At 41.6% G+C, this 13,359-nt stretch overlaps 1 protein-coding gene across 3 annotated transcripts in view; it reads right to left on the bottom strand.

The window, feature by feature from the left end:
* Positions 1-568: 568 nt before the first annotated feature.
* mylk.L (myosin light chain kinase L homeolog) overlaps positions 569-13,359 on the bottom strand; it is an 88,256-nt gene continuing 75,465 nt past the window's right edge. For all 3 annotated transcript variants that reach the window (XM_018235625.2, XM_018235626.2, XM_018235624.2), the window contains 9 exons: positions 12,449-12,542; positions 12,159-12,362; positions 11,798-12,015; positions 9,577-9,700; positions 5,717-5,869; positions 5,166-5,289; positions 4,421-4,550; positions 3,627-3,755; positions 569-3,155 (listed from right to left, as the gene is read on the bottom strand). In XM_018235625.2, the coding sequence (XP_018091114.1) occupies positions 2,896-3,155; positions 3,627-3,755; positions 4,421-4,550; positions 5,166-5,289; positions 5,717-5,869; positions 9,577-9,700; positions 11,798-12,015; positions 12,159-12,362; positions 12,449-12,542 (1,436 nt within the window). In that variant the 3' untranslated portion in view covers positions 569-2,895. The remainder of the gene's footprint in view (positions 3,156-3,626; positions 3,756-4,420; positions 4,551-5,165; positions 5,290-5,716; positions 5,870-9,576; positions 9,701-11,797; positions 12,016-12,158; positions 12,363-12,448; positions 12,543-13,359) is intronic.

Consider the following 13,359-nt stretch of genomic DNA (forward strand, 5'->3'; position numbering starts at 1 on the left):
TATATATATATATATATATATACACACACACACACACACTGCACAAATTATATTCTGTATAATAGAACAGTTTTAGTACTTATGTAGAAAGATAATTACATACATACATAAAAAAAAAGAGAATTGCATTAACCCCAGGAATGCCAAAAAATTACTGCTGATAACAGATTCAGAACATTGCATTAATTCCAGATATGCCAGTAAGATCACTGCAGAAAATTGATGTTACGGTCATGTCTGGAACGCCTGGCATTAATGCAATGTTCTGAACCCATTATCCACAGTGATCTTACTGGCATGTCTAGAGTTAATGCAATGCACTGAACTGAACCTACAGTATTTTACTCAGTGATCTTACTGGCATGTCTGAGGTTAATGCAATCCTCTGAACACATTATCCTTAGTGATCTTACTGGCATGTCTAGAGAGTTATTGAAATGTTGATGTGGGGGTTGTGGTAATGTGGTTGTGGCCTAATACATTTTCAGTTGTGTGCTATATGTGGCACATTTTCCAACCAAAAACACACCCTCAGGTAGTAAAAGAAGAGAAAACGCAGAGGCAGAACTTATAGAAAGCATGCTGTGTGATACCTTTACTTATAATGTGAGCAACTACATCAGTCGCATCTTGTCTCCCCAAAATTCTTATACAAACTGACAGAAAAAAGGAAGAATTGTGCATTTTCAATAAAATACATCAGAAAAACACATAATAATTATAATAATAATAATAGGCGAGCGCATTTCTATCTAGTGACATTTGTACACGTAAAAACCTTTCCATATACAGAACCGTGTCCATTCTGTGGGGGCAGAGCGTATCTGCACAAGGGGACAGGGGGGAATAATGCAGAATATGCCTTAGACTGGGGTTTAACCTCTTGTCTACCAAGCTGGTTACACTTGGGGGCGACATCCAACCATCTGTATAAAAAATGATCATTCTTACCTGGGGCCAAAAATGTCAGATTAGCTAAAAATACTAAGAACTCAATAAAGATTCTTATTGGACTGCCCTTACATGGGAACCCAATGCCACATTTAAAGTGGAAGTTCACCTAAGGGTTTGGCTATCTCATCAGTTTGTTTGTCTTATTTGCCTTTCTGTTCTCTCAAATGTCATCCAGCTGTCCTGCTGCTAGGGTGAGTAACAGCAGCAACCAGAAAGAAGAGGTTACATTTTAATATTATTTATTTAATATTTAACTTGTTTTTTTTATCAGGCCTAAAAGGGTCATTGGCACCGTAGCAACCAGACAAGTCAATAAATATAAGGCTGGAGAGTAGAATAAACAGCTCTATAGGACAAATATTGAATGGAGCTTGCCTTCGGGCTCCACTTTCACACACAACAATCATCGACGTCTTTTTAAAATTAAAATAGGGAAATGTCAATTATAGCCTACTTAGTTTGGAGGAAACCACTTTTCACAGAATATAAATTTTGGCCTTTAAAAAGTACTGTATGTAGTATAAAACACAATTTTGAGGATTTGTTGGCTGGGTTTGGGTGCAGTTGTGGGAATATTACAAGGAAGTGGCCTATAATGGAGAGTTAAATTCCAACAGACCTTTCTGATCTTACTCCCATCACTCTAATAAATCTGCCCCCCCACTTGAGATTCCCAGCATCCTGGTACTGTACAGTTTGTAGTGAAAGGAAGAGTGCCCCCCCCAGGCAATGCTTCTGACACACGTATCAACACAGACACATGCACACACTTATCATGGCACACAGGCCAAGTGGAACGTCTCACCCCCCCCCCCAACGCCAGGCGTGACCTCGGTAATAAAGAAAACAAAGTGCTTATAATGTGAAGTAAAATCTGAATGTGAATCTCACGTCACGTAGAAGAAGAGAGAACATTCCCCAAGTTCTTGGTTATATTGACAGACCCAAAGAGTGGTTCATTTGAGCTGCACACATGGAATAAAAAGTGTTGGATTTATTGCTTCATCTTACAGAGCTTCCTCTGCACTTACACCCCAGGGTTCTGAATGTTAGAGGATAACATTTTGCCTTGATTACTGATCTCTACCCAAATCATGACTAGATTGTGACATCATAATATCAGAGAGCCAATCTGATTTGAGACAAAGGCGAGCCAAGAGTCTGACATCTTTCAGCTTGGCCCTTTGGTCTTTTAGAGTGATGCCGGCCTTTGGGATCTAATTTGGTTTGTGTTTAAAGGGACAGAATGCAGTTTTACAAGCATCACCCATAAATGACAGAACCTTCCTTGTTATCAGCAGTAAGAACTCTACATGGGGAATTATATTCCTAACAGGGAAACTCTAACCCTATTCATGGAATAATGACTCTCACTGCTTTCTATTATGGGGCATCTAGAAACCAAAGGTGTGTCCTGTGTAAGGAGTTCAAGTGTTAAGGCATCAGTACTAAATCTGTAGTACTAAAGTACCTATGGGAAAGTTACATCCGTCTGCCCTAATGGCCTTGTTATGTTTCAGTAATGCTCTTCTGTGCTCTGCTGTCTCATTAGGGCTCTCAGACATTCAAAACTTCTTAAATACTCACACTCATCCCCCCACTATCCCCCTGTCCTGGACCATATCTAGTAAGTGCAGAGAAGGCCCTGGAGATCCAGCAAGTTTCTGTCGTGTCATGTCAGTCTCCAATTAGACCTGGGGAATCTGCCACAGGCGCAGAACAGCCGAGTTCCGGCATTCTGGAATTTACGGCTGAGCTTTGGTAATGCCCCTGCATCTCATTGTATCGGGCTGAGAATCTAAGCTCCAAATAGTGATATCTACATAGAAATGTTATCACATCACTTTTGTTATGGAAAAAAAAAATGAAATGTCTTTCTGGGGACTGAAAGGTTGAATTCCCTGTGTGGGGTGCTGTTAATGCTCCAGGTGGAGTCCTTGTTTACTCTTCTTCCTCTTCTTCTTCTTCTTCTTCTTCCTCCTCTTGTTCCTCTGCCATTACCTCCACAATGAGCTCAGCAGTGCAGGTCGCCTCCCCCTGGCTGTTGACGGCTTTGCAGGTGTACTTGGCATCATCATCGCCACATACCTCCGAAATAGTAAGGGAGCAATTGCCATCCTCATCATAATCTATCTGGAAGTGGCGAGATTCTTTGATTGGCAGTTCATCCTTGTACCAAATCACCTCTGGGTCCGGGTGACCTGCAACATTAAATAAAATACATCTTATTCCCAGCACAAGGCAAGGATGCCATTTACACTCTCCCCCCTTGAATCAGGCCTGCCAGAGTACCACAGAATATCCTACTGGGCACAATTAGGGGAGAAATTTCCATGAGACCTATCTTATTTCCACCATTACCCTATATAAATAATCTCTTAGTCTATACTATTTGGTACTGTCTTTATCTAATTGTTGTGAGGGCAGGCCCCAGGTTTTCTGGTGGGCCCTTAGTCCAACAATAGTCAGGTCGAGGAATCATTTAGTCATGAGACAGTTTAGACATGGGTTTTGCCGAAGACCGCCTCTTTTTCCAGTCCCAATCAATGGAGAGTAATTGCCAAAGGGGAAGGTTCTACAGGGGCTGATGCCCATGTGCCCTGGATTAATCAATCTCTTTAAACAATAACATAAAGCTTTGTTGCCAAGTGCTGTAAAGTCTGCCCACTGACCTTCAATCCTGCAGTCAAACCTAGCGGCGCTGCCTTCCACAACTTCAATATCCAGAATAGTCTTTGTGAAGAAAGGTTTTGCAGGGGGTTTTTCCTCTGTCACAGATTCCAGGAAAGCCTGATTGTCTTCTGTTGGGACATGCAAAGGAGATTACTAACTACACACTACAAACTAACAACACTGCGGACAACGACATCTATTTATACCTGTAAATGCTGGATTATTAGAAACACAATCTCATAGAACTACCACTGGCTGAGGTTTTTATAAAATAAGATCAAATTCAGGAATAATCAAATTATAAAAGAAAATCTTCCCATTCACGTTCCCATCAGCAAATCCCAAAATAACCCAGAGAGCAGGCGGCTGAGCACGTAGCCCTGTCCTGGAGGGGCCCTGCTGATAATACAGATACACTTGATTGGGATCAGGGAGAAAACAGGGCTGGAAAGGGAAAAGACTGAAACCCTGATACTTTGTATCATACAGTTCCCGTGCAGAACAACTACTCTTAATGTAAAAAGGTGACCGTAGTACCTAATTATAAACAGAGAAGATGGAATTCCACTTGGACTCCCGATGACTGAGTTATTATAAGGGGCAAGAGGCAGAATTCCTTGGAGGGCCTCAGTATCCACAGCCATATCAGCCTGGCAATAGCAATGGTGTAAATGGCAGCTGGTGCAAAACCGATCAAAAACTGACCAAAGAGGATCTGAAACAGTTGCATTTATTGACCGGAAGATCAACCCATTTCTGTTCCGCTGCAGTGTATACAAACTTAACAGCTCACCTTCAGTGGTTTCTAGCTCTGCAGACAGAGGACTGGTTGGGGCACTGCCTGATGACTTCCTGCCACTTAACCCAGAGATCATGGCCATAGAAGAGAGACGTCCGATTGCCCTCACCGCATGCCCAGTTTTCTGCAACATGGAAAGAGTGTTAGAAACCAACTTGCCCAAGTCACATTTAATGACCTCGTTAAAGGGATTGTTCACCTTTAAAAAAAACTTTTAGTGTGATGTAGAGAGTGATATTCTGATACAGTTTGCAAATGGTTTTCATTTTGCGTTATTTAGCCTTTTATTTAGCAGCTTTGAGTTTGCCATTTCAGCAATCTGGTTCCTAGGGTGAGAGTTACCCTAGCAGCCATGCCTTGATTGGAATAAGAGACTGGAATATGAATAGAAAGACAAGTAAAATAAAAAGAGCTATAACAATAAATGTGTAGCCTTACAGAGCATTTGTATTTTTAGATGGGCTCAGTGACCCCATTTGAAAGCTGGAAAGAATCAGAAGAAGAATAAGGCAAATAATTCAAAAACTATAAAAAAATAAGCCAATTGAATTTTGTTTAGAACTGGCCATTCTATAACATACTAAAAGTTATTTTGAAGGTGAACCACACCTTTAAGACTAAGCACTGTCCCAAAAACGTAATTTCTGTATCCAAGTATAAACTGAGAACTGAGATGCCCCCATAAACCATTAAATGGGAGTTTTACACTTATTAACTTATCAAACCATTCCACTGTTACCTGCCATTTCCTCCGAGCCATATATTTCTTCATCCTCTCTTTTGAGAGTTTCTTGGCCTCCATTGTAGCAGTGTCCTGCTGCAGCCATGGATGCTGGAGACACTGGGTGCAGTTCAGCCGTTTCCTTATCACAGACAAAAAGACAGAAAAATGCTCAGAGCACCCATAGTTTTAAGGTATTTTATGAATTGTGCTTAGTATAGTAAGGACGTTTTCAAAGTCATTTTGTGATTAATGAAGGCTAAGATAATCCAGTCATAACTTGAAGGAACATGAGACAAAACACTATACATTCACATTTTAATGTCTAAATGTTAAAATGGTGATCCATTAAAGGGACAGTGTGTTAAAAACCAACAAGGAATGTACTAGCAGCAATCTAATAAACATAGCAATAAGTATATTTTTTAATGTGTCGGGGGTTGAGGAAGCAGCTAAAATGGGGGCAAATAAGTGAATACAAACAGAAGCCAACAAATAAAAGGATAAGATCCTGCAACACATCTCCCAGAGAATCCATGAAATGCCCTGGAATGGGAGACCCCTCTTACTTCATGTCCTTCTTCAACAAACTGCTGATAAAGTTTTTGGCATCTTCAGATATTTCATCAAAAGCTTCATCATCAAAGTCCCAAGTGGCTGAAGTTACATTTGCCAGCGTTTCATTGTCATTATCCCCCATGAATGGAGAAAGTCCACTAACCCTGGCAAAGGGAGAAAGAAAAGTGTAATTGGATCCAGTGCATTCCTTCTCTGTATATTTGTATTTAAACATATGGGTGAGAGGTGCCATATCGCTTTCCTTGGACAGTACTGTATGAGGGTATAGCTTATTGTGTGCCCCAAACATTCCTTCTCTGTATATTTGTATTTATACATATAGGTGGGAGCTGCTATATTGTTTCACTTAGACAGTACTACATATTGTCTGAAAAGTGCTGTGTAGTTTGCTGGCATTATAAAAATATTGGATAGTAAGAAATGATACCTGGAATAACGGCAATAACACATTCTGTAACAAAGTATAGACCTTAAATAAGCCTCTAGGGGGCAGCATCAGACAACAGAACATTTATAAATTATTGTTCACAAGTAGAACAAAATAGGTCTTTGTGTATTGTTTGAGATAAAAAAATAAATACCATGTAAGTGCTTCCAAATATGCTGCAGCTTTAGTAGTTTTACAAAGACATCAAAGAGGGCTTGAAAAGCTTCAGAATAAATATTATCCAAATTGTTCCATTAAACTGTCAGGCAAACTCCTTATTCAGGTAAAAGCCATTTTGGGCAAAGTACAAAGTTTGCACCTAACCTCAGGCAATAGCACAGTGGTGGGGTTAATAACACCTTGGAAAGGGAATAGCAGGTAAAGTATGGAGAGATGGTGTCTATAGTAGCAGTAGGGATAATAGTATCTGGGAAGGGACTGTGGCTGTGGGATAGCAGGTATAGTAGGGAGAGATGGTTCCTATAGTAGCAGTGGGATAATAGTCTCTGGGAAGGAACTGTGGCTGTGGAATAGCAGGTATAGCAGGGAGAGATGGTGCCTATAGTAGTAGTGGGGATAATAGTCTCTGGAAGGGACTGTAGCTGTGGGATAGCAGGTTTAGTAGGGAGAGATTGTATCTATAGTAGCAGTGGGTTAATAGTCTCTGGGAGGAGACTGAGGCTGTGGGATAGCAGGTATAGTAGGGAAAGATGGTGCATATAGTAGCAGTGGGGTAATAGTCTCTTTGAAGGAAATGTGGCTGTGGGATATCATGTATAGTAGAGTAGATTGTGCCTATAGTAGCAGTGGGAATAATAGCTTCTGGGAAGGGACTGTGGCATAGCAGGTATAGTAGGAAGAGATGGTGCCTATAGTAGCAGTAGGGATAATAGTATCTGGGAAGGGACTGTGGCTGTGGGATAGCAGGTATAGTAGGGAGAGATGGTTCCTATAGTAGCAGTGGGATAATAGTCTCTGGGAAGGAACTGTGGCTGTGGAATAGCAGGTATAGCAGGGAGAGATGGTGCCTATAGTAGTAGTGGGGATAATAGTCTCTGGGAAGGGACTGTAGCTGTGGGATAGCAGGTTTAGTAGAGAGAGATTGTATCTATAGTAGCAGTGGGTTAATAGTCTCTGGGAGGAGACTGAGGCTGTGGGATAGCAGGTATAGTAGGGAAAGATGGTGCATATAGTAGCAGTGGGGTAATAGTCTCTTTGAAGGAAATGTGGCTGTGGGATATCATGTATAGTAGAGTAGATTGTGCCTATAGTAGCAGTGGGGATAATAGCTTCTGGGAAGGGACTGTGGCATAGCAGGTATAGTAGGAAGAGATGGTGCCTATAATAGAAGGAGGGATAATGGTCTCTGGGAAGTGACTGTTGCTGTGGGATAGCAGGTATAGTAGGGAGAGATTGTGCCTATAGTAGCAGTGGGATAATAGTCTCTGAGAAGGGACTGTGGGTGACGGATATCAGGTGTAGTAGGGAGAGATGGTGCCTATAGTAGCTGTGGTGTTAATGGGCTCTGCAGTTGCGTCTGTGCCCAAAACCACTAAAAATGTCTGTGTTCCCTGCTGAGAACTGTAGAACTAATGCTATAAATTCTACTCAGTGAGTGTTCTCTTTTCCCCTCTGTAGCTGCAATGCTGTGGGATTACAGAGAGTTCTCAGCATAAACTTGGCGGCACTTGAGAGGATACACAGGAAGCATCTTCTTGATCAAGGGCCAATGACCAAAATAAGATTTACTTGAAATACTTCTAAGAAGCACGCGGCCCTTTAAACTGAGCAACAATTTAATCTCTTCGTTCATATTTGGATCTAATGCAAGAAATTAACTGGAAAAATGTCAGCCGATTGGGAGGCAACAGGTTGGGCAGGGGATTCGATTTTAGGTCCAGGACTGCTGTGGAACCTACAGCGATACCCCTCTATCAGCCAGCCAATGGTAGGGAGTCTGCATGGAGCCCAGTGCTCCAAAATATAATTAGGAGGGGTATGTATTTTGTTGCATGACATTTTTATGGAACAGGTTGTTGAGGATCTACTGGATCTAGTGATCTCTAATGACCCAGAACATACAGTATAGCAAATGTGCAAGTGATTGAACCCATGGGTAATAGTAACCACAATATGATCTTATTTAATGTCTGATGCAAAAAACAAATATACACTGGGGCAACAAAACCCCAGAATTTCAGAAAAGCTAATTTTAGCACCTTAAGGGCTGCCCTGCAGAGCATAGATTGGGCTATTATGTTTTATGCCAAAAACACAGAAACAGAACAGAAATGGTTGTCATTTAGAATGATATTAGATCATTACTGTTCTAAATTTATTCCCTTAAGTAGTAACTGTAGAAGCACCAAGAACCGCCCTATGTGGCTTAATATGGAAGTAAAGAAGTTAATGGGAAAGAAGAGAAAGGCATTTACAAACTACAAGTCTATGGTAACAGAGGCTGCATTCAATTAATACAAATGATATAATAAATGTTGTAAAACTGCAATCTGCAAGGCAAAGATAGAAAATGAGGAGCGCATTGTGGCAGAGACTAAGACTAACTCCAAAAAGTTTTTTAAGTATATGAATTCTTTCTTTTCTTCAGTGTATACAAGAGAGGAGTCAGAGTTCCCAGGCTTACTTTGTAGCTGCACTGTTGGCTCTACTTAATCTAGTCAATGGCTGACTCAGGATATGGTTCATGAAGCTTTAATAAAAATGAATGTGAAAAAGGCTCCAGGGCCAGGTGACATACACCCCCAGGTACTAAGAGAGCTTAGTTCAGTTTTAGACAGGCCTCTATTTCTGATTTTCTCATATTCACTTTCATCTGGTATGGTACCTATGGATTGGAGGAAAGCTGATGTCTTTCCAATATTTTAAAAGTTTGGCATCTGTGGTGGGCAAATTATTTGAAGGCTTGTTATGGGATACCATTCAAAATGTTGTCCTAGTAAATGGCATTATGAGCAGCAATCAGCATGGCTTTATGAAGGATAGGTCATGCCAGACAAATGTAATCGCTTTTTATGATGAGGTAAGTAAGATGCTGGCCAGCAGGGGGGCAGTTGATGTGATCTATTTGGAGTTTGATACAATGCCCCACAAACAACTGCTTTCTAAACTAAGGTCTGTTGGGCTTAATGAAATAGTTTTCCCCTATGAGGCAAATTGAAGAGGTTTCAAATTGGGGTTTTTGCCTTCCTCTGGATCAACTAGCAGTTAGGCAGGTTATATATATAGACCTAAAAGGTTGAACTTGATTGACGTGTGTCTTTTTTCAACCTAACTTACTATGTTACTATGTTACTTCAGCAATCGTATGAGAGACAGTTGCACATTCCTCTGTATATTTTTTTTAATAAGACACATGATGGGGCACATTCTCGCACTCGCAGTCAGAACACCCATGAGACTTACAGGATGTAGCAGATGACGCCAATGCTCCACATGTCAGTGGAGTAACCAATGGGCTCATAGTTTATGACTTCAGGGGCTACAAATTCAGGGGTTCCAAAAAGCACTTTGAGGTTTGGGCAGCTCTCTGCAAGAAACAAGAAAAGGGAAATCGATTGACTTGATGACAACACAGGAGTTAAATACTGATCCCTAGGAATGCACAGTCAGCTCGAGGCTGGTTACTGCCCCCTAGGATCCCATTATAGTCCAATTATTGGAAAGTAGCAAAATCAATATCATTATAAGGGAGATTATCAGGTTATGATGGGGTTAACAAGAGAATGGTTAATACAGTTTGGAGGTTAGTAAATGTTATTACAGGGGAAAGGCAGTAATAGTGAAGATATACTAATTAAATGAGTTAGTATTAGTTAGTTGATATCAGGGGAGTTTAGTCAATAAAGGGGGGTACTAGTTAGTGTAGGTTATCATGGGAGGAAGAAGGTATGCATGGAGGTTATTAGAGAAGCGAGGGGTATTAGTTAGTGTAGGTTGTAAGGAGAGGAAGAAGGGGTGTGAAGAGGTCAATTGAGAGGTGGGGATACTAGTTAAAGCAGGAGTGCCCATACTTTACTAATGCAAGGTCTACTTCTAGTGATGTTGTCCCATTATAATCTACTTCCATAAAAACATTTTCCATGGAAATTTTACTTAAATACTGATTAATGGGAAAATGTATATTGCTATATTTAACAAAACTATTTCTTATGTAACCTTAACAACATAATTATCTGAATTATCTGAATGAAGAGCATGAAACAGGAGGGTGATTTAGACAAGCAGTTTGTTGGCAGTGTCTTGAGATCTATTGATCACCAGCTAAAGGTCTAGATAGTAGATTCCGATCTACCTTTTGGGCACCACTGAGTTAAAGGAACAGTAACAAAAAAAAAAATGCATTGAATCAAAGTAATTAAAATATAATGTACTGTTGCTCAATACTGGTAAAACTGGTGTGTGTGCTTCCAAATGACTAATATAGTTTATATAAACAAGCTGCTGTGTAGCCATGGGGGCAGCCATTCAAGCTGTAAAAAAGGAGAAAAGGCACAAGTTACACAGCAGATAACAGATAAAACACCATTGTATTGGACAGAGATTATATGTTATGTGCTATGTAACCTGTGCCTTTTCTCCTTTTTTCAAGCTTGAATAGCTGCCCCATGGCTACACAGCAGCTTGTTTATATAAACTATAGTAGTGTTTCGGAAGTAAGCACAAAGCATTTACCAGTGCATGCTAACTATATTATATGTTAATTACTTTAAAACACTTTCATTCTTTTGGTGTTACTGTTCCTTTAAGGCACATTACTGGCAGACAGCTGTGAATCATGAGCAGAAGGAACTGGGAATTTCAGTAATAAAGATGGGGGGGGGGGCAGAGCAAGAGACTTATTCCATTGCTTGGAGGAAACTCTTGCACCCAAGTGCCCAAATGTAGTTGTCCCACAGCTGGAAACATCTCTTTTTAACACTAATGAATGTTCAGTCACTGTTGGTTAAAGTGAGTGGAGGTGGAGCTTGTTGATTATTCCTGGGGGTCACCCTACTCCAAAATCCCCCTATTGGACACAACCCTGCTGTGAAGGAGTTAAGCTGCAGAACTGCTGCCAGCTGGTTTATCTGAAATGAAGTTTACATGAAGCATTAAACACACCAAAAAAGGGCAGAAATGAAATCCCATTTGTTAGGGAAGAATTTCCAACCATAATAAGGGCCCTAATGAGCTGGAAAGTGCGGTCAGGATGGGGTCATGGAGGGAGATTGGACGGTTGATTGCATTAAGATTCCATTTTATGCGACCACTGAAGGTTTATGGGATTTATATGCAGATGGGGAGACACTCAGAGCAATTTAATAAGCCAAGGCACAGAGACACTGCAGAACACAGCGGCACACACTGAGCATAGAGTGGCACACATTGGAAAGAGAGCAGATAGCGGCACCCATGGGGCAGGGAAAGCCACACATAGGGCAGAGAGTGACATAGACTAGGCAGAGAGTGGAACACACAATTTAGAAAGTGCCACACACATAACAAAGACACACTCAGTATAGAACAGACAGAGGCACACATTGGCGAAAGAATGACACACAGAGTGGCGCAGATAGTGGTACACACCAGGGCGAGGGTGTTACAGTGGTTGACAGGCATGAATAGTGCAAGGGTTACTAATTACCTAATCTCCGGGCGAGACCGAAGTCAATGAGTTTGATTTTGGTCCCTGTCTTATTGACACACATGATGTTCTCTGGTTTCAGGTCGAGGTGTACAATTCCCTGTTTGTGGATGAACTCGACCCCATCGGAGATTTGCTTCATGTACTTAATCACCTCTCGTTCTGTCAGCTCAAAATCCTCATCAATGATTCGCTCGAAGAGCTCCCCACCTGAGACCCTGTGCAGAGAAACACAGGCTCATACAGACAAACAATATCTAACTGAACCCCAGGGGTGCTTGCCCAGGGCCCCAAAGTACTACAATTTCCTTCATTAGGGAAAAAAAGAGTTTGGGTGGATTATAACTTGCTTGCTACTCACAGTTCAAGGACCATCACCATGTCAGCCTTGGCCTCAAAGGCAGCAAAACACTGAACGAGTTTGGGGTGATGCAGGCAGTTCATGATGGCAATCTCCTGCCTGATCCCCTCCTTGTCTTTGGCAGAATAGGCTTTAAAGAATTTCCCGGCATAGATTTTCTTACTCTTCTTCTCTACAATTTTGAATACTTGTCCGAACTTGCCCCTGTCAGACACAAATGGCCCCAGGAAATCAGAAATGGATTATAATAATATCCCCTCCCATTTTATGTAGTATTATTCAGTACATACGTGCCCAGTCTCTCTTCCACATCGTAATACTCTGTCACCTTCTCGGTGGTGTTGAGAGTGACATCCCTATATTCTGGCTCAGATTCCTTCTCCTCTGTGAAGCGGAAACACAAACAGTAAGCAACCCAGACAGAGAAGGTTTGTGGGGTTAAGGTGAACTATGTACCCCAACATTCCAAGGGAGAGAGTCACAGCCACACCAGGTAGTCCTTAGTTAAGACAGACACAAAATAAGACAGACTTTGTGTGTCCCTGCTATGTCTATAACAATGCTAGCCCACTGGAGGCCCGCGACAACCCTGTGTGTGGCCCCCACATGAAAGTCTGCCTGCTGTGCCTACTTACCTTTTGTAAGCTTTAAAAGGTATTAGTACTGAGATTAACTGGCCCCTGTATTGCTTACACCTTTATTTCTCACACCCTAAAGCCCTGCACTGTTCACATCTCAGTCCCAGACTATAATGCCCACATTGTTCACCTGTTTACACTTTAGACAAACTGCCAAAGGGGCACCAGGTCCTGATAAATTTCCCTGTCTCCTGCTGTATTCTGCCTGCCTATGCCCTATGCTCCCTGTGTGTGTGCCATACTCTGCCTGCCCTATGCTCCCTGTGTGTGTGCCATACTCTGCCTGCCCTATGCTCCCTGTGTGTGTGCCATACTCTACCTGTCCTATGCTCCCTGTGTGCCATACTCTACCTGTCCTATGCTCTGTGTATGAGACATACTCTGCCTGCCCTATGCTCCCATTCTCTGTGTGTGTGACATGCTCTGCCTGTAGAAACTGAACTTGGTGGGACTTTGTTGGCATTTGGAAATACTTGTTAGGGGGTACCCAAAATGTTTTAATTATGTGCTGTGTTATCCATAGGGGAGGATGAGGCATATGGATTTAAGGCTACGTCTTAATA

The sequence above is a fragment of the Xenopus laevis genome, chromosome 9_10L (genome assembly GCF_017654675.1).
Source record: "Xenopus laevis strain J_2021 chromosome 9_10L, Xenopus_laevis_v10.1, whole genome shotgun sequence".
Classification (NCBI taxonomy): domain Eukaryota; kingdom Metazoa; phylum Chordata; class Amphibia; order Anura; family Pipidae; genus Xenopus; species Xenopus laevis.